The sequence below is a fragment of the Seriola dumerili genome, unplaced genomic scaffold (assembly GCF_002260705.1).
Source record: "Seriola dumerili isolate Sdu_G_001 unplaced genomic scaffold, Sdu_1.0 BDQW01000149.1, whole genome shotgun sequence".
Lineage (NCBI taxonomy): Eukaryota > Metazoa > Chordata > Actinopteri > Carangiformes > Carangidae > Seriola > Seriola dumerili.
This window is the reverse complement of record NW_019174404.1, coordinates 14,973,194-14,994,303: the sequence shown is the minus strand read 5'-3', so window position 1 is coordinate 14,994,303 and position 21,110 is coordinate 14,973,194. Positions and strand designations below refer to the sequence as shown.

Here is a 21,110-nt window from a genome sequence, read left to right as displayed (position 1 = left end):
GACCCACTGCCTGCTCAGTCCATACAAACCACAGCACCCCTTCACAAGCCCTCTGTCCTTCGCAACTTTGTATTCCTTCTTTCATGCTCCACTCTCTTTTTAAAGATGATTTTTCCGGCATCATCTGTATTCAATAGTCATCATCTGGCGAAGAAAAAAAGAACAGAAAACTTTACATCTGTATTCTTTAAAAAATCATGCCTGTTTTCTTTTCAACTGGGCAACATCTGTGTACAATCCTAAATAATTTCAATAATTCAAGATTTTTCTTTGTTTTTATTCGCTTCGTGTCTTACATTTATGCAGTACAACAACATGTTTTACAGTGGTTTTCGGAACAGCTGTAACCACTAAATGAAAACCAGTGTGAAGTAGTTGTCTACTTAAAATTTTATTTCATTTTGAAAATAGTTGTAGACACTCAATAAATTTTTTTTGTTGTTGAATGGTTATGATATAATTCAATGCATACACTTTATCCATATATAAAATGAATGATGACCGAATTCCATTTAGGTGCTTCGGTTTCAGGGTCACATTATTGTTTGTTCTGCCTCACTGTCACACTCTCTTGGCTTATTGGGACAAGTGAATGGCACAGAACACCTGAAGCACTTGAGCTGAATTATGATTTTTGGCTACTGCATTCATATTCACACTGCCATCTATTGTAGTAATTTTGATAGTGAAAATCTTAAAATGAGTAAATAACTAAGGAATGATATGTAATTATTCATTCATGTCCTTCATGTTCTCTCTTGATAGTGTACAGATTTGTTTTTATTTTTTCCATTGATACACTGATAACAAAAAGAAAGGTGATAACACAAGGAGAGAGAAGATGAGCGAAGGAAGGGGAAGAGAGAGCTTAAAGGGCTTATGGACCTAATTCCCAAGAGGCTCCAACTTTCCTTTCAGTAAACTAAATAAAACCTTGACTCTGTCTTCCTACTGTAGGAACTCCCCTTTTGACTAAGAGTAGCTGTTCATGATCCAAATGTAAAACTGTCACAGTCAAACAGGCCTGTCCCGCAGCAGACATCCTGTCTTACTAGTAAAGACATAGATGTGGCTAATAATATTGCTGACACCAGGACACTGAAGCAGAAGCAGCTAAATGGAATTCAGTTATCATTCATTTGATTATTTACACTTGTTGTTTTCTTACTGTGACAAAATGTTCTTGTCAGGTCTCTTAATATCAAGAGAAAACAAGTTGGCAAGTGTTTTCTGATGCATGGTGTTTTCTGACAGTGAAAACGATTAGGTTACATCCATAACCACAACCATGTTTGTAACCACTGACTAAAAATACTGTGAGAGAAACACACTTAAATACAGAAAGTTCTGATTGTGCTTTTAAATGTCCATTTAAAACAAAAAGCTGCAAAAATTCTTGTCTGTCCAAACATCATCTTGTGGGATATCGACTTTAGGGAGTTAGATGGGTAATTTACGGCATCGATTGAGCCCGGCAGGGGGGTTCCTCACCAATGGGGAGAGCGAGGGCCACTTGGAAGCACTTAGGGGCCCCGAGTGCTGGGGTTGTCTATGGGGTTAATGCAGCCAGCGCTGCTGGCTCTGACGGATAGCTGGGAAGCCCCAATAAATCAGCCCCTCTGCCAGGAAAGATGGAGCGAGAGGAGGGGTGAGGGTACAAAGGGGACCACTCCAGCCTCATCACACCCCTCCCTTTTTGAAAGGATCTTGAAACCTCGGAGGCTCGCTCTTCAAAGTACACATCTCAACCATGCAGATACACATCCACACAGCACACACTTTCTTTCTTCTCTCTACTCCACAACTCCAGACCTGCACTCCATGCCAGCCCATGGGACTCTGGGCACCTTACAATTAAAAAAGACATTAGGAGAGAGAGGGGGAGAGCGAGAAAAGGACAGGGGGCTTAAAAGAGGAGAGTGAAAAGGATTGAAAGAAAGGAGGACAATGATATGGAAAGGCTGATTAATTAAGGGTTCCTCTCTGGCTACAGAATAGATGAAGTTTCAGGATCAATTAATTAGCAAGCTAGCCTACGCACGTCAATGGCTCTAATAGCCTGCTCTCATTTGTAACTTTTATTACCCCCCTGCTGTAGAGTGGCTCTCAGCCAATCAGATGCCACGTGGAGATGATGCTACGTGGCCATTAACTGGAAAGGGGGGAGGAACCCCCCTCCCCCTTCACAGACAAAAGTGATGCTATCAATTATATCAATGTAAGGTGTGTATACACTAGAGCAAACATAAAAGAAGATGGCAACACAGAGCATCTATTAGTATATGTTTTATCCTCTCAGGAGAAGCATGGCATACACATTATAAATAAGACTAAGTTGTGATGAATAAGATATGACCCAGTGGATTATACTTTTTCATGTGAGCCATTAGTTAAATTACATACCCAGCTGTCTGTTAATTCTTGCTTTTGCATTAGTTGTATGAGCTGCAAACTCCATTATTCTCGCTCAGGCAGGTGAAGTGATGGTGGAATTTAATATAATTTAGTGTTGAATGCAGGCGAGCAGTGTAAAACGTCACAAACGGCGTGTTTTTGAAAGATCCAGGCTCGGCGCTGTGTGTCTGCAGCGCTCTATATGTGCCTATTGATAAGATAAAAGAGCAGAGAGATGAAAGTGGAGCGAAACGGAGGGAGCGAGGAAGAGAGAGGAAAGAAAGGGATGCTTTACGTCTTTGCCGAGTTACAAGGGGATTAGTTGCTGCTCTAATTGGCTCACCGAGAATTCATCTCAGTTTTCATCCAGATTAGAGATAGATTTTTACACAGGTCAAGTCTGCTCCAGCATCTCAGTTTCTGGGCTTCATTTGTAGAACGGAGAAGTGAAGAGACGTGACACGCCGTCAACATTTGAAAACAGATCTGAGAAGGCGTAGATTGGCATGATCAAGGTGTTACTTAGATTTGAGCCTCTGTATATTGGTGTTTGATTGGTAGAAGAGAAGATGAAGACATAGCCCAGTTTTATAGACCATAGAGTCGAACTTCAAAGTAGGTCTAAGATACTGTATTGACTGGAATATAAGTCAACCTGAAGTTTTAGATGAAACCCACCTTTTAGCAATATCTGTTTTTGAAGATGAGAGTAAATAATACAGTTTCTGTAGTTATTTAAAGAAAGCACTGTAAACATAATAAATTATAGCCTTCAAACGTTCTCCAGAGAATAATCATCATTACATGGTAGATTAATATTAACCGAACATCAGGAACACTCTTGGAAGCACCTGGTGGAGTAGCACTCAGGTAACTACTGTTTGTTCTCAAAAGTAGCAGAGAAAGAGAAAGCAAGCAGAGAGAGAACGTGTTCAATATTTAAGTGTAAAACATTATCTTATATTCGGGCAGGTTTATAGATGTTTTTAGTCAATGTGGCAAGTTGGTGGTGTGTGTGCTGTGTGTTTTTTTCATTTAGAGATCGTACAGTGACGTATCCTTGCTCCTGTGTTTCTCCTTATCTGAGTGAAACATGATTAAATTCCCATCAAGGTGGTTGACATGGTGATGAATAAATATTGAGTAATTATAAATATTTAAGTTGAAGTAGAACAAACTTTAATCATGTTTAATTTGATTCTCAGTTTGTCGCGAGGACGTTCTGTGATAGCTCTCCTCCTGTCTTCAAGGTCAGAGGTCACAAGCAGACGCAGAGCAGCTGGGAGGAAACAGAGGTTTACTCATGAATACAAGGTGTTGACTCAGTGAAGGCACAGTACACGAATGTGTCACTGTTCAAAAGTGTCACGGACAACATCTGCCTACCTGCCTGTAACCCTTTTACCCCATCATCCTGACATCGCCAACACCTGATTCATCTCTAACACACCGTACAGTATCCGCACTGACCTGAGGGAACTCGACAATCCATCGTGTCACTGTTATTTAACACGGCTGCGCCTCAGAGCGCCAGCATCCAAGAAAGACAGCCGCGCAGCAGGGGATGTAAAGTACGAGTATAATCTTCCTGTGCTGATGTCGACCGCTAATGGTGAACAAGCTTGTTTCAACTAGAAGCCCCCACCTACCCCTCTCCCTCCCCTCCCTCCCCTCCCTCCCTCCCTCCCTCCCTGTTCAAATGTAATTGACATGACTCCTACACAAGTTCGAGCCTGTCATCACAGCGAGCGTTGAAAAATGAGCCGAGCCGCTGTGTGCTGAAATGATTGATCTTTAGGGCTATTTTGCGCTGAATTGTGATGTTTACATGTGTCACAAGTCTTTCCTCCTTCTCTGCTTTGCAATTTAATGATAATTATTTTCTATCTGTTAAAACTGAATGTAGTCTGTAGTCAAGATGTAGTATTAGGTACTCTTATACCCACTCAATTTCTAGAATAAACACAGAAATTCTGTGTTAAGAAACATTTCCAGTGATCAATGATCTATTTAACAGTCTCTCTTACACTCTCTCTTTGGGAGAGCCTGCTGTAACTCCTTCAGTATCAGGCTCTTACAGATTTGTTTTTTTTTTTTTCCTCTCCCTCTTTCTCAATTTCCCCCTCTCTCTTCTGTCTTTCTTGGACCCAGATTGGGGTCAGGAGTTTAGTAGGGGAAAAACATTTGGAGCCAGTGGCACAGGGCCCAGAGCCTCATGCGAAAAAAAATGTAAAAAAAAAATAAAACGCTGTTCACACACACATTACAGAGAGCATTAACCTGCCCTGCTCTGCCTCTCCAAATGTCTCCATTACGGCTCTGCCTGGAACAACACAACCACTGCTAGTCGCAGCCAGCCAGCAATAAAACGCCTGCTACGAGCAGCCTCTCTCTCTCTCTCTCTCTCCCTCTTTTTTTTCTTTTTTTTTCTTTTCTCCGTCAATAGATGTGAGCAGAGACAGAGAATTAGAGAGAGGGAAAAATAAAGAGAGACAGACGGGGGCAGAGAGCAACGTTTGGCAGTCTTCAGAAAGGGATCCGAGATGAAAATATAGAAAAAACACGCCTGTGTCTATCAGTTGATGGCTACACTATCTGTTTGCTTTCACTCGCCGTCAGTGCGATGTTGATGTTATCACCGGGTCGATAAGTCACAATCTTTGAATAGACCGGCTTGTGTTTTCATTTGGGAATAAAAACCTAACAGTATATGAGGTGCACCATGCTTCATACAAAAAAAAAACAAACCAAAAAAAACCCTGCAAATCATCCGCAGCTTGCGTTTTCTTTGTTGCCTGAATGTGACTGTGTTGCTTTATTTTTATATTTTGGTTTGATGTGTAGCTTCTCGGTTCAGGTTACTGGGATGTCACGATTGAGAGTCCTGTATATCACTCCCCCCCTGTCCCTCACTCATTCTCTCACTCTTCCAAGGGCAGCTCATTCCTGAGGTGTCAAGGGCCTCCCGATGTATGAGGAGGGGGAGGAGCGAGAGAAAGAGATATCAAAGAGAGGTACTGCGCGACGGAGAGCACCGTCACCTTGGGGGGAGAGATACGAGGACGATGACGCGTACGGTGATGCGTCCCCTCGTCTTTTCCTTATGTTTAATCATGAGACTGTTGATGCTGATCCTTCCCTCCGATGCCTCGCATTTCGTTAAGGGTCTCACCTTCGCCTGCAATTCACAAACCAGCGCTGGTGTTCACATCTCGTTGCAGCTGATCTTATCACCACACCGAGCTGAAGAGGCAGGTTGATTTGTTTTGGTTCTGCGTGTGATGATAACCTCTTGTCAGCTCAGCTTGGATGTGAAAGAACTAACGTGATTCTTTAGATGTCAACTTTCCATGTTGCAGAAATGGGGAGAGGTGATGTTCATATTACCAGAGACAGACTTTAGCAAGAGCGAAGCCACTGTCTTCTTATGATGAATGCACTTTTGTGTGAGGGTACTTGATCCTGTGGTTCAAACACACACTAGATTAGAAAGCTTATTGTAGCCTTATATCTAATTTTGTATGATTCTTTGGCAAACTAGGTGTTGTCTAATGACAGGTGTGTAGGAAAATTAAAGCAAAAGAAAAAGTAAAATTCCCACACATCGTCACCGAGTTTATCAGAGATGCAATGTTTTGCTTTTAGATTGTCATCAGGTATCATATTCGCAACGTGAAATTTAGCATCTTTATACTAACTAGAGCCACAGGCTGCAACAACCGGTTGAAAGAGAAACCAAATCTCAGACAGTTGAACCAATTACCACATCAATTATTGATAAAAACAAAACTAAAATGAGACTAACAGTACACATCAAGATCCATAGAATTCAAAATGAAAATTAAAAACAGAAAACAGTAGAAAAAAAAAAAGGAAAAGGGTTTTTAAGGATTTCAATAAAATCTTTTATAAAAACTATTTTCTCTCTCCGGTTTTGTATTTTCTGCAGGAAGCTTTGCATTCATTGACAAAATAATTTAATCATAAAAAATACATTTGAAAATATTAGTTGCTGTTGAATGAATGTTTTGCCTTCTTTTTTTTGTGAGTGTGATCATCACATGTCACTGAGTTCATCCAGTGAGTCGGCAAGGGATGTAGGAATTTATCAGGTCTTGGTGAAGATGTGATCCTTCAAGGAAAACCTTTCAAAGGCTCAACATCCTCATCTTATTGCTTTTATGTTACTTTGTCAATTCTTTCTTTCTTTCTTTCTTTCTTTCTTTCTTTCTTAAGACATAGTAAGTCAGATAGCAAGAGGAAAAGGAAAGATGAAGGTCAGCTGAAAAATGTCACCTGGATAATTTAAGTGTTTCAGGCACTTATGGCAAATAAGCTGAAGAAAAATAGATGAGGCGAGTGCCACAGTTATTTTGATACCAGTATACTTCTTCATTCTGTTGACTGACAGATCTGTCAACACTGCCATTTCTCCCTTACTGTTTCCCTGCTGCGCTTGCCTGCTGAAACTTCCTTTGATTATCTGCCTTGAAGTTTGCTTTTAGATTTGCTAACTGAGCCTGGATGTGAAGAATTTCTCTGTTTCATTTTGCTCCCTGTTTACAAATATAATTATTTTAATGTAGCCAGCTTTTGCATATTCACATCCATCCTTTCAGTGATGCTGCGATTAACCCATGTGACTGTAAATCTATTTGGTAAGAGCAGTTGTCTGTCAGAAGGTACAGTAACTAAACCCTACAGCTATACAGTATAGTGTGCTTATTTCCAAACATCTTGGACTGTTGCTACCACCAGAACATCTTACATAAGTAAATTGGAGCATTGTGAAACCTCAGAATGACCAGAGGGCTGTTATAGGAGACTGATTTACCTTCTTTTTTTTTTTTAAATACTGAGAAAGAAAAATGGCTGCTATTAAGAAATATAACACCAAACTTGCTACAACAAGTATTTGATCAATACTTGTCCTTGTATGATTAGGTCATAGTAATCAAATAAAACTGAGATATGTTTAGCTTTGTGCCAAATTAATTCATGATTAATTAATTAATGGACAGGAATATATATAAAAATGTCAGTTTGAATCGATGTGGTTGGGCTTTTAGTGTAATGTATGCTAATGTTAGCAGAGCAGGTATACGATAGTGCAGCAAGTTGCTTCATGAGATATAGGTATAATATAGTGTATTCTGTCGTTTCTTTTCATCAGTGTGCCATCCAGTCATTGCAGGGAGGGCTGATTATTTGCTATTACTATTATTATTAACTTTTTTTTTTTTGTGAATTCTATCTGTATAGATCAGGGGTGTCAAACCATGTGCTACAACAACAGTGCATTTTTTTTTTTATCAGTTCAGCCAAAGACACCAGAGCTGTGTCTTTTTAAGCGTGTTTCGAGTATGTTGTGCTGTGGCAGTGGAAAAGAGACTTAAAAAACTATGCATACTAAATCTGCTTTATTTATTTTATTATACTAACTGCCAAATTGGAATAAACTGCTTAATTAGAGAATTAAATTGGAGAATTCTTATATAGTACATGCAGCACTATATTCTATACCTGGTGATCCTGATGCCAGTGGGATACAGTATCGACCTGTGTGTCTGTCTCTCTTCCTCAAATTATGTGAGAGTAAGAGAACTTTTCGATCCACTGAAACTCCTTCACGTTTTCTTCCTCTCTCCATTCGTCTTCATCGCTATTTCACATTACCCCCATTCCTCCTCTAAGACTCTCCTTCCTTCCTCTGCTTCGCTTTCACACTTGTCTGTGTAGCCCCTCTCTCTCCACATATCTCTCTGTCTGAATCACCGTCTTTATCTGTCTCTCTCTGTCTTTATCATGTGAAACATCACTTTATCCATCCCCTTTAAGTATTTCAGGCTGTAACACCCTTCTTCTATCTCCCTCCTGCCTATCTCTCCATATCTGCCTCTCTAAACATCTTCCTTTGCCATGGTCTGTATCTCTTCACATTTCTGTATCATGCTTTTTTTTTTAATGTCGTTTCTTTTCTGTTTCACTCTTTGTCAGCTGACCCGACTTCCTCTTTTTTTTATTTAAACTTTTCTCTCTCTCTGTCCTTTTTTTTTTTTTTTTTTATTTTAAGTTGGCACTTCTGTGGTGCTAATTCTGATGCAGTGCCTGCGTGTGCCTGTCATGCCTGTCAGTGTGTGAATGTGTGCGCGTTTAGGGGTCGGGGTGGTGGCTCTGCTTAGCGCTCTGGTTGGCTGAGCCCATCTGTCACTCAAAAAGGGGCGACCTGTGGTCCCGGTCGCCAGCCAGCCGTATCGCCACCTCGACAGAATTATGAAAATTCCTGTCTATTGCTCATTGGCCCAATTGAATTACAAGCAGTGCCTTGTTCCGTGCAAGGTTTTTAAACGGCTGATTTAAGGCGCACACACATGTGTGTGCGCATACTCGCACAGCGCTGCTTTGGATGAGGGTTAGCATGGCTATTTATTCCCTCCATTTGCAGAGCAGGAAGATATTGTCTGCCTTTTCATACAACTCTTGTTTTGATAGATTTTTGATTGAGTTCTTCTCAGTGTTTGTGTGCGTGTTTGTGTCTTTGTATCTTAATATGCCGCCAAGGCTTTTGTTTTCATCACACTGTTTCTGCAGTTTATGGTGAATTATTTGCTTCGCAGGACGTCTATTCTGTGTCATTTCTCCCTACAGCACTTCACATCTGTTGTCATTTCATTACAGACATTTATTTGACACCGTGTGCCTGCCAAGACACTCTGGATAAATCACACTGTTATTTTGTCTGTTTCCACACACCTGAGTGGAAGGAAAAGGCAGAAAATGGTCTTATTTTCTACTTCCAGCAGTTATTTTTATTGGTATACGCAACAGCACAGTAAGTCTGTTTATTACTAAGCATATTCTCAGTCAAAGAGAATCAGGTTTCAGGGAGCTGCTGTGTACTCGGTAGGTACAGTACATTCATACGGTCGGCCCCGGCGATCAAACAGAAGCTGCATTTGAATGACTCTTTCTTCCCTCCCAAAGCCACTGTGGCAGGTTGCTACTTGTTAGACCTCCAGTCTACCTGCCGTCTCTCTGCTTATTTGACTGACTGACTGGCGGTATTTCTGTTTCTTTTTTTCGTTCGTCTCCATGTCTGTCTTTCTGCTTGCCTACCTGATTGCCTGTCTACATGCTTGCATATCTGTCAGTCCCTCTTCTTGAATACACTGAAAAACTGACTTTCTTCAGAGGACAAGTTTTTATATAGAAAGTGGTTATAGGCAGCTTGAAATGTATAAACCATACTTCAGGTCTGCATTTGCAATAAGCACATTTGAACATGACGAGTGTTTGAGCGAGGGATTTCTGGCGTTCAGGTGTAAAAACAGACCTACAGATAGAGCTGGACAGTTCATGCACGGAGAGTACTAAATGGTATGCAGCCACCTTAAATGTTGTCAATGATACATGTAACACTAGGGAAATTTGGACATCAGTGCCCCCAAATTATAGCAAGAGTTATTTAATTTTGCATACTTGAAAATGCAAGAAATAGGAATCATGTGACATTATACAAGAAGCTCGACACACTTATTTTTAACCCATCGAGTCATTCACTTGATCCTGGTAGGAAGCAAAGAGACACAACAAATGTAACATTGGTGTGTTCAAGCTTTCTCACTCCAACACGCTTCCTGGCTACGTCCCCAGTCTATTTTTACATATAAAATCTCAGCAACTCAAATTGACAATTGTAAAGACAACGGAAACTAGTGTAGTTTATTATTTATACATTAGCTTTTCAGAGTTATTTCAAGCACCGAGAGGATTTTCGGGGGGCGGGGCAAAAGAGCAATTCTCTGTTAACCCTTTTCCTGTGTTTTGTCTTTCTCTCTGCCTACATCTATCTGTTCCGCTGTCTGTCTGTCACTGTCTCCCCAATATCTGTCTGTCTGCCCGTCATTGTGTTTGTCTGGAAAAGGAACCCACCCACGGTTGTCTGGTCTCGATCTCCATGGCGACCTAATCCTTACCAATCCCAGAACAGTAGTGTTCCAGTTGAGACCCAGTGTGTTACACCAGCCTGTCATCACTGATCACTGGATAGACTTGCTTCTGTTTTATCGCAGTGGCTTTGATCCACATCTAATGACGTGTGTGTGTGTGTGTGTGTGTGTGTGTGTGTGTGTGTGTGTGTGTGTGTGTGTGTGTGTGTGTGTGTGTGTGTGTGTGTGTGTGTGTGTGTGTGTGTGTGTGTGTGTGATAGAGAGAGTGAGCATTTGTTTGTCTTACTTTAACAAATCCCCATACACAGAAAACTTGAATTCATGTGCATTCATTTGAGTATGTCGGTATGTGAGTATGTGCGTGTGTGTGTGTCCGTGTGTGTGCGTGCGCGTGTGTGTGTGCGCGTTGCCCTGGCTGGCAGTAATGAATCCAGTGGTGCTGTTGGCATGAGCAGGGCCATGCTATTAACCTCTCTGCCAGCTAGACTGATCTCACCCTGTCTGTCTGTCTCATCGGCCTAATGACACACACACTCTTTCTCTCTCTTTCTCTCTCTCTCTCTCTCTCTCTCTCTCTCTCTCTCTCTCTTCGCACAACACACACACACACACACACACACACACACAGACCTGTCCTTTCTAATCAAATTTCCATTGAAGTGAAAAGTATTCTACATTGTCCAATCATCTCTATTCAGAGTCAAAAAGCTTCTTCCATTTTAGAGAGAAGATTTCTTTTTTTACCACCCACTCAAAGGAAGTTACACTTCAAAACTATTTCAAACGTATTAATCTCCACTGGCCCTCTGCAGCCAGATCAGATTTCACTGTATTTTACACCAGCCAACAGTTTCAACAAGGCTTTTATGAGTGGGTTTTCTCACTTTTAACAGTCACAGTAAAGCTACAACTCTGGATGTGTGCTCTTTGCTTTTGATCTGACAAGGCCGTAGTGTAGTAGTTACGTCACATCGGATTCCCCTGTAACACCATCATTTGAGATATAAATCACTCTCAGTTTGGGAGACTTTTTACTTTGCCAAGCCCGCCAGGGAAGATTTAAAGGGACATTTCAACATTTAGAGCTCGGGGCAAAAGCTGGAGGTGGACTGTGAGGTTTGCGCGCGTCCCAAATTACAGCCCGTGTGCACGTTTAATGAGTTTGTGGCAGAGCTGTTGGCCGTCACTGAATAAAAAAGCAGCGTGACATGATGGGCAAAAAATATTACAAGAAAAGTGCTGTCATATTGCTTCACCAGCGGTCGTAAATGTTGTTTAATAGTCTGTACTTGGCTTTTGTGTGTGTGTGCACGTGTGTGCACGTGAGGCGGCATGAATGAGAAAACCCCTGCCTCGATAGGAAATCCTTAGAGGAGTGAGGAGCACCTGGCGCTGTCTGTAGTCATAACAAACGACAAGGAGGGATTAAGACTACATTTGTATTGGTGCCAGCTTGTTACACGCACTCCCTGTTCACATTCTCTCTCACAACCACTGTATAATGCGGCACCGGCACTTGCCGAGGCTTTGCCCTCGCGAGTTACTTTTTTAAATGCACTGCTCTGGAATGCCCCGGCTCATCCATGTGTCCCTCATTAAGGTTACGGCCTGGGACTGGCCTGCAGTAATATCCAACACACCTCATCCCATCTGTGAGCTGACCGAGATGGAGATAATGTAGAGAGGAGGATGCATTTGGCAAGCCAGAGGACATAAAGTTAGAGGTTTCTGCAGTGTGAGTTCATTAGGCAGAGGACTGCAGGGAGACCGGTGGCAGCCTGGTCTGAGCTAAATGAAGAGCTTTTTAGCTGAGGGACAAACAGATGAATTGGAAAATGGATAGAGGCCAGGTTGTGTAGACTCATGTGGGATGTTTTTGTTTTTATTTTTCAATCATTCCAAGAGGATTTTAGGTTAGAAGACTCTCTTGCTTTTATGTGATTGGCTATTCCAGTATGTCACCTGGCACCTGCCGTGGTAGCCTGCTAATTTTACCTAACAGCCTCTTTCCAGTGCTTTTAATTTAAAGTACAAGTTTTGCTGCTGCCTCAGCCCTGACCTTAATATCTCCCCTCTAACCAATGTGTGATTGGTTGTTTCAGCAGGTGGCGCCGTATGGCCAGCAGGGGATGGGGGGCTACAGCCAGCAGCAGCAGCAGCAGCAGCAGCAGCAGCAGCAGCAGCAGCAGCAGACGGGGCAGCAGGGAACCCCTCCGTACTTCAGCCCCCCTCAGCAGACCCCTCCAGGCCCGACCCAGAGTCCCTACCTACAGCCGCGACCACCACCACAACAGGTACAACCACACACACAAACACTCGTCAAACTCACTTTTCCTGTGTGGAAAAAATCGGGCAAGGTGCTCACTTGTAACCGAGTCTAAAGACCCCTTTGCATGCCATGAGCTAAAATGGAAGTGATTCCTGTAACTCAATAAATAAATATGAATAAATATATCACAAAGATATGCAGGTGTCATTTATCAGATGTAACATCAACAATAAGATTTGACATATCAGCAGGAAAAGGATTCCATCCAAATCTTTTTCCATGGGTTGTATTTTAATATTTTAGTAGTGCAGAGACTGGAGACAGCATCTTAAGGGATAAACAGTGAGTGTGTGTGTGTTTGTGTGTAAATGATAGTGTGTTGGCAGTCCAATACGCCTGGTCTGTGGGTCATATTATTCCCTTGCATTATTCATAAGAGGTACTTTAGGTAAATCTCACTTTCTGTGTTTCTGTATATTTTCATATTTTCTCCCTCGCTCTCTCACACACATACACACACAACACTGGACAGTCTTATTGTATGAGCATGTATTGTACATTTCCAAGGCACACAAGCCCGCCAGTGCAAACCCAATCCTCAGTACAACGAAGGGCCTGTTCCGCCGATATGGATCGAGACTTGTCCTGCCAAGTTTCAGCATGATGATCTGTAGAAGTTTTCCAATGGGAAACTCTGTTCAAGCAGTTGTTTTTGAGTTTTAAGTGAAGGCTGCCCATGTGTTTCCCATCCACTCTGCAGCCAGAGGGATCTATCAGCCTGTTTGGAGTGACTCTGGCTAACAGCCCTGCCCTGGATCAGAACAGAACAGAGCAGAACAAAACGGAGCAGGAGAGAGAACAGGACGAGACGGGAGAGATTACAACAGAACCGGACAGGAAGGGACAGATCAGATAAAACAGGGAGGGAAAGGAGAAGACAGGAGGAATCAGATGAGTGAAGTAGGGGCGCTCTGAGCCATTCAGCAAGATCGGTATCAGGCATATTTCAGGTCATCAATATTGGCTATGTTAGTCCATATCCAATTGAAACCAATCCCTAACTCTTACAACAGGAGAAGTGCAGTGCAGAGCAGAGGAGTGAAGTAAAGTAAAATTACTCCAGTACTATACTTAAGTATAGTTTTATATAAATGTTTCGGAGCACAGACCTTCATAAGGTTATTTCTCATACTTTAAAAGTCGAGTGTTTCCTGCAGTCTAAACCTTTAAAATCCAGGACTTAAAGTGTTATTGCTACTTTTGTAGAAGTGAAAGCTCTGAATATTTTTTATGGTGCAGAGCAGCATGATCAAATAAAGAGCAGCCAACCTGAGCAGCTAGTATCCACATTGACAGCTCATACACCGAGGGTTGAGCAGGACATAACTGTACACAGTACAGATCAGGATATTTGAAGAGAAACATTTTACCTGTTTCTCTCGGTAAAGAGGCTTTTCACAGCATTTAAAATCATGAACAACACCAGCAGCGTACAATATTTCCAAGCATCCTTTTGTTTTTGTTTTTTTTGTTTTTTTTTTATTAGCCCAGACACTGAATTGGCCATTAGTGGATCACAAATGTGAGTAGACTTATTTAGCATCTGCACAAGTTGATGCCATTTGACAGTGGTGTAGATTTGTATTTAGAGATGGTTATCCTATGATTTACAGAGATGTAGTTAAACCTTACTTTAGACAGCCTTGAATACTGAGCACGCCAAGACAAATAGCCATGGGAGAAGCTACTGTGAACACAAAAGCAGGTTGTCAGAAAAGGAGTCGTTAGTCTTAACAGTAATTTTCATACTGAGGGAACATTCTAGCCAGCATGCCTTTTGTCTCACACTGAAAAAAGCACTTACTCTTGCTAACATGCTCACACACACAGACCAAGAAGCCTACTGAACACACATTATTCGCTCTAAACGGGAGAGGCTGAGATCCATGGCTACGTTGACATTTTGTGACAGTAATGGTGTGTTTTCATCATCGCTGATGATGTGGCAGCAATTGACCCTCGCTGACATTTATACACCAGGTAGGTCAGCCCAAGTAGTCTGATTGGCCAAAGCCCTGTTCCACCTGTGCTGATAGGTCCCATATTGGTTGCCATGCCAACTACTGTGGTGACCAGGGAGCTGGCTTCCTTCTGTTTGTCATTGTTATGCATGCACACTACTTTAAGGGAAAACGGTTCAATCAGCACACATGCTTGTTAATGCTGCATAAAAGCCACAAGACCTTCAGCAGCCACTGCATCAACTCTGCATCCCGCTGGCTTTACCTATAATCAAGAAATCCTTCCTATGTGTTACAGCAGTATAGCATTTTATGTCCCAGGAACACAGCAGGCAATATGCCGACACCTCCTGGTTCCTGTCTGCTCGCCATCAGAGTACAGACTCAACTAAATACACTCTTTTCCATCTGCTAATAAGCAACCAGCTCCCATTCTTCTACATTTATATTACATTCCTACATTTTGACTTGGAGTGGGAAATGAGCTTTAAGAGGATACCCAGCTTTTAATGAACAAGAGCAGTTAAAAGAACAGGCTGTCCAACCAGCCGTCCAATTCATCCGAAATTTAACAGGCTTGATATATACACTATGTTTAAATGAGAATGTATAGTTGGTAATGGCTAGTTGTCTGGAGACAAAGGGCAGTTTTAGGATAATATGTGAGTGTACTTTGCACTGAGCTCCACCATTTCCATCCGGCGTAACAAATGAAAAACCCAGGTCCAAGCACTCACTTGATTTCAGCAGTTTATGTTCAAGTAATTACTCAAAATACACAACATTGATCATTAAAAAAAACATGACATTTTACACATAACAAAAACCAGCCTGTGCGATGGCATTAAGACAAAGTTAATTGTCCATTGATTGAGTGAGAGAGCAATTTAGAAAGGGAAAGAATATCAGAAAATACCAGAATAAATTTAAATAACAAAGAAACTAGGTCTCTGTCTTTGATTTTGGATCCAAGAGTAAACATGTTTGGAAATTGTACTTACACAGTGCAGTTGGCCAAGATTACAAATAGAAGATTTGGTGTGCTTTCAGCTCAGGGCTGTATTGCTTTCATTTTTCTGTTCTAAGCGAGTGTGCGTCTTTCTATCAGTTTTTGTGTGTGTCTGCGTATGTCTGTGTGTACACTAATCAGCCGAGTGTGCTGCAGCAATTCTGAGCTGTGAAAAGGTCAAACGGTGACCTTTGTCTGTGATTCTGGGCTGAAATGAGACATGATGTGAGCCGCACGGAACGGATTACACGCACACACGTACACACAATTGCAAGCGCACGCCAGATTAGGATGTCATTGTGGTTTTGACCCCTGTTTTTTGACCCCGCATTACTCTGAGAAATCCAAGCTGAAAAGTTCTTTATTTTGTTCTTCCGGCGCTCTCCGTAGTTCCTTTCCCCCCACTCCACTCCCATTAACCCTAGCTAGAGGACATCCTCCAGTTGATGGAACCATTCCAGCTGCCTTTGACACAGAATTTGCTCTGCAACCGACCGCTATTAGTTGGTTTTGTCACAAATCGAAGTGAAAATGCCGTCTTTCTTTGAGTCTATTGCACTGCTGTGACCTCATCTGATTGCGAGGAGCAGAGCGGGCTAAAAAGACATTTCTAAGACATCAAGGCTGATGCGATGAAAAGGCTCATGATATAAAAAATAAAAAATATATAATATCACATCAGGGAAGAAGTAGGTTTGAAAAAAAAATAAATGTGGGTGGTTTGCTGGTGTATTTGAGTGCTGTGGGTGTTTGAGAACACTAGATATTTATAAATTGATGAGTTGTAGCTCTCGGAAACACTGACATATACTTAAACTTAATTGATTGAGATGGCTTTTTGCCTCATACACTACTTGGTTTAATATTTTTATGTGAGCATGTCATATTCCACCAAATGCTGTTCAATCAAGGCTCACTGCTGTTAGAACTGTAAAACAAAAAAACAAATTCTGCGATGTGAGAAAAAAAAAAACATTTAAAGTGATTATATCTGGAAGTATATCCTTATCGAACCCTATAAATATCACGACATTAACGTTTTTGGTCTGATTGTTGGCTTCATTCACAGCGTGTGACAAATCGCTTAAAAGGAGAAAATCAGTGGCCTTTCTTCCTCTTCTTGGCCATATTACACTTGATGCACAACAGATGAAGTGCGTGATATTTTGTTACTGTCTAATACTTTCTACCTCATAAAAACGGAAATGAGAGAGCAGTAATTTGAAGAATTTGGAGATAATTTTTTATGGCGTGTTTGCTTTATTGGGTAGTATACACTGGAGTGTGACAGGAGAGACTGAGGGGAGAGAGAGAGAGAAGAGGTGAAATGCAACATTGGCCAGCTGCCAGACTTAAACTCATAATGTTGTGAGAACATGGTACTGGCTTTGATCGACTGTTTCATGGAGCACCCACTATTTAATGTTTGTGTTAAATTTACGTTTAGAGAGAGATGACATGTAATGGAATATTACCTCGCCATTTAGTATAATATAAACTGTATGGTGCATATGCTACTGAGTGGTATTTGTGTGAGTGTAGGACCTGTCGGGATTTGACTGCTGGTCTTTGAAGAAGGAAGTCATTCCCTGTGACATTTACTCCCCATAGTAAAAACCACCTATCCACTCTCCTCTGTGAAACTGATCCCACTGGTCGTTTCCTCTATTGGCCTTAACTATTTCCTCTTCCTGTCTGAAAGTAGGCTCAGGGGAGCAGTGCTGGGGCGTAGAGGAGCTCTCAGCTGATTGGAGGAGACAAGCTCATTTTACAGGGACCTGAATGGAAGAAAGGTGATTCATTGGTTCAGAAGCTGCTTAGTGATGCTCATGAGCACAACATCACACATCCACCATGTGGTCTAAACTAAAAAAAAATAGGATGACCGCTCTAAGGCTGGCAGGTCAAGTTTTTAATACTATTTTACAATTATTTTGAAAAGACAGTAACTGTGTACTATTATATGACACAATGAAATTTTGAGAAAACTTAATTTTAAAGTTAAGCTGTGAAACTCCATATTTTCACTATCTGTAAAATACATTTATCACTATATTTTTCTTTTCATAATCTAAAAAAAACAAGCCTGATTTTAGCTTTGTGCACATTTCAGCATTGCCACAGCGCCTAAAGGGACATTGAAGCCCTCAGATAATATAAAAATTTAAAAACACTAAATTTGGAAATATATGATTTTTACTGGATAGTGATGATTTGCAAATATTACACTCAATGTATAAAAGTCTGCACGTACAGTGCGTCAAATGTTTCTCATAAAGGAAATCCATTTTGACAAACCAGTCTCACCACAAGCTCCATTTAGTGGTTGATCTGTTGGTTTGGCTTGTGTCACACAGTCTTCTTCAGCTGATGGAGTTTGCCCAGCTGTTCGAGCACTTTTCTGCAGAAGGACTTCCCGTCAATGTTGGCTCAAAAAGTTGAGACTATAAGTTCATTGTTAAAGTGATATGATTGAAAGATCCAGAAAATGGACTAAATGGACTTTGTGGTAAGATTATTGTGTAAGCTGCTGTTTCCAAACTGAAGGACGAGCTCTCAGTCTCAAAATGAATTTCCTTTATTTTCCCTATATTCTAGCTGCTTTCAGTTTCTTACTAGTGAAAGCTCTATGCACAACCATACCTGTACTGTTCACTACTTCCAGTGTGTCAATTCCTGCTTCCTGTCCGTCATCCCTCCATGTCTGACCGGCTGCAGGCCCTTACCCCCACCCTTTGCCACCCCTGCTTTTAATCACACCAGGTTAATTAAAAGGCCGTGGAGCCTTTCTGCTGCCTGCCCCCTTGGCTTTATTACCCCCTCGCTGTATACTTGCTCTGCTGCCCTCAATCCACCCCCACCCCCACACACACACATACACACACACTTTCACTCACGCGGAAATGGGAGCTCACCTTGGCGATGGTAGGGAGGTTGAGGGGACGAGACAGAGGAAATGAGAGCCAGGAAGGAGGGTGTGTGAAGAGAGAGAGAGAGCGTGAATAGGATGTGGTGAGAGCAGAGGGGAAGGTGGGTGGGTGGGTGGGGCGCCCAAAGTTCAATGTCATTAATTGGTCACCATTTGAATATTAAGTGAAGAACTCTGTTAATTAACAGGATAATAAAAGTGCTGCTGGCTGGAAGGGGGTGGACAGAAAGAAGGAGGGAGCGAGGGATGGAGGGAGGACAGGCTGAGGAAATGGAGGGCATATGGTGGGAGAGAGAGGGAGAGAGAGTGAGGCTGGGTGCGGGGTGATAAGAGGGAGAGAGAGACGTCCGTGGGTAAAGGTCTGGCAGTGGTAATTTGCAGAGAGCCGCGTTAATTGTCATAACCTTTTAAATGGCAGAGTTTATCGGAGTCCTCTAAATGTCCCTGCGTATCGCCACAGCAACCCTGGGCCTGCCGCACTCCGATTGGCCGCCGCTGACGAGCACTTAAGCTTGATGAGTTTTCGAGCAAAAACTAAATGATAAAACTGAAAAAGAAAAAATTATGTATATACTGTATATGTCAGCCAGGTTTTGTGTGTGTCAGCGTGTGTGTCTGCATATGTTTGAGACAATGTTTTTAATTTAGTGTGTTTTCTACCTCCACATTGACTGACATTCGCTAATTGCTCGACCAGAATCCGCCATTGTTTTTTTTTTGTTTTTTTTTCTTCTTCTTCTTTTTTTTCCCCCCTTTTTTGATTTATGTTTGTTTTTGTACAGCCGAGCTGCAATTCAAATGCAAATGAACGAGAACGGGAGAGGTGTTTTTGGAACGGTTAGGACAATCATAATGGCTCAGAAAAAAAGGGGGCCGGTAGTTAGCGGCACAGCACCCTAGGGGCCTCATTTAGCTGCCATTTGTTAGGAAATGCCGCTACATTTGTTCCTGGATACAGACTTCACAGACAGAGAGAGAAAGAGAAAACACCAAAAAAAAAAATGTCACAGTCAAAGTCAAGCTCGCCAACACACCACTATTGTTCCTCCATGCTTTAGCAAAAGTCATGTGGGTGTACACCAGTTTGGGTGGATGTCCTCTTAAATGTGAGCCAAAGCAATTGAAGTGAATGGGCGGATGGGGGTGGTGGTGACGGGGACTTGCAAGGAGTGTGTGAAGTGAAGATGGTACAAAGGCTGGCTCTTATTTGATTAGCCTGTGTAGAGGAATGAGAATGAAAGCCTTGGCAACGGGATCTGCAGCTTACACCGTTAGCTACATCTGACATCATCCCTGAGGGACGGCCTGCACACAAACTGGTGTGGGTGTGCATGTGCATTTCTTTCTGTGTCTGCATGTGTGCGTTTCTGTTTATATGGGCAAGAATGAATGCTTGCTTGTGGCTCTGTGTGTGTGTGTGTGACTGTGTGTATTTGTGTGTCCTGTGTCAGAGCTCTGGTCCTCTCTTGTAGTCTCTTTGTGTTAAAGGTCAGGGGGATTGCGGAGATAGAATCCAATCTGAAGGACACAGCACTAGAACAGGTCCTGCTACAAATGGACCTATTAAGATAGGCTGGACACACACATACACAGACACAGACACACACACAGACACACACACACACACACACACACACACACAGCTGTCCAATATGTAGGCATACACACACAGGCATCCTCACATATGCACATACAGCAGCTATTTCCATTCTAATGGTCACCTTTCCCGTGATGATAATAATAGGCTGTATCCTGGAATAAATGCCCATGATTTACATGCAGTCTTACCAACACACAGTTTGAAAAGGCCGCTGTAGGAGACGAAAGTAGGTCTACCTTATAATATATTTACAGCATATCTGTAGTAATCAGAATGTATCCGCAGTGTTTTCCAAATATTCAGCAAAGGATCAAAAGATGTAAGTGTCAAGAAAACACGGAAGACAAGCATATCATAACCAAATGTTGATTTGTCACATTTTTCAGAACACGGTGTAGCTCGCTCTCTCTGCTGATTGTTGCTTCAATTACGGTTCAGTCAGTCTGATTGGTGTGAGCACGTGTGCATATCTGCAAGTCTGAACCAGTGCATGTGTGAATGTGGGGTGTTGAATATGGATGTCCCGCCTCCCCCCTCCACCACCACCACCACCACCATCATCATCATCATCATCATCATCAGTGCCTTTCTCTGATGCGTAGAAGCTTTTTGAACACGTCTGTTGTGTTTTTTTTTTTTTTTGTTTTGTTTTTTTCTTTGAAGACCAGTCATTCTTTAACAGCTCGGCCGAATGAAAGTTAAAAATACTGCCTTCAACAGTAATTACTGGCAGAGAGCAGGGTACGCACACATTCGCACATAAATGAAGAAATAAAGACAGCGGCGTGTAAACAGACTACCTCGCGTTTTACCTCTGTCTGACCCTCCCATCACCGTGTCTTTCCCCAGTGACTGACCCAGTGGATCTGACTGGGTGTGTGAGTGTGTTCGTGCTTCTCGGCATCGTGCTCAATGGACATCAGAAGCTCCCTGTCCTTG

The 21,110-nt window shown here is 42.0% G+C and overlaps 1 protein-coding gene across 1 annotated transcript in view; it reads left to right on the top strand.

Annotated features, from left to right (window-relative positions):
• The window catches only part of LOC111225998 (AT-rich interactive domain-containing protein 1B-like), a 178,992-nt gene that overhangs the window by 29,409 nt on the left and 128,473 nt on the right, over positions 1-21,110 (top strand). Inside the window, exon 3 of the mRNA XM_022751071.1 lies at positions 12,548-12,637. Coding sequence (XP_022606792.1) covers positions 12,548-12,637 — 90 coding nt within the window. The remainder of the gene's footprint in view (positions 1-12,547; positions 12,638-21,110) is intronic.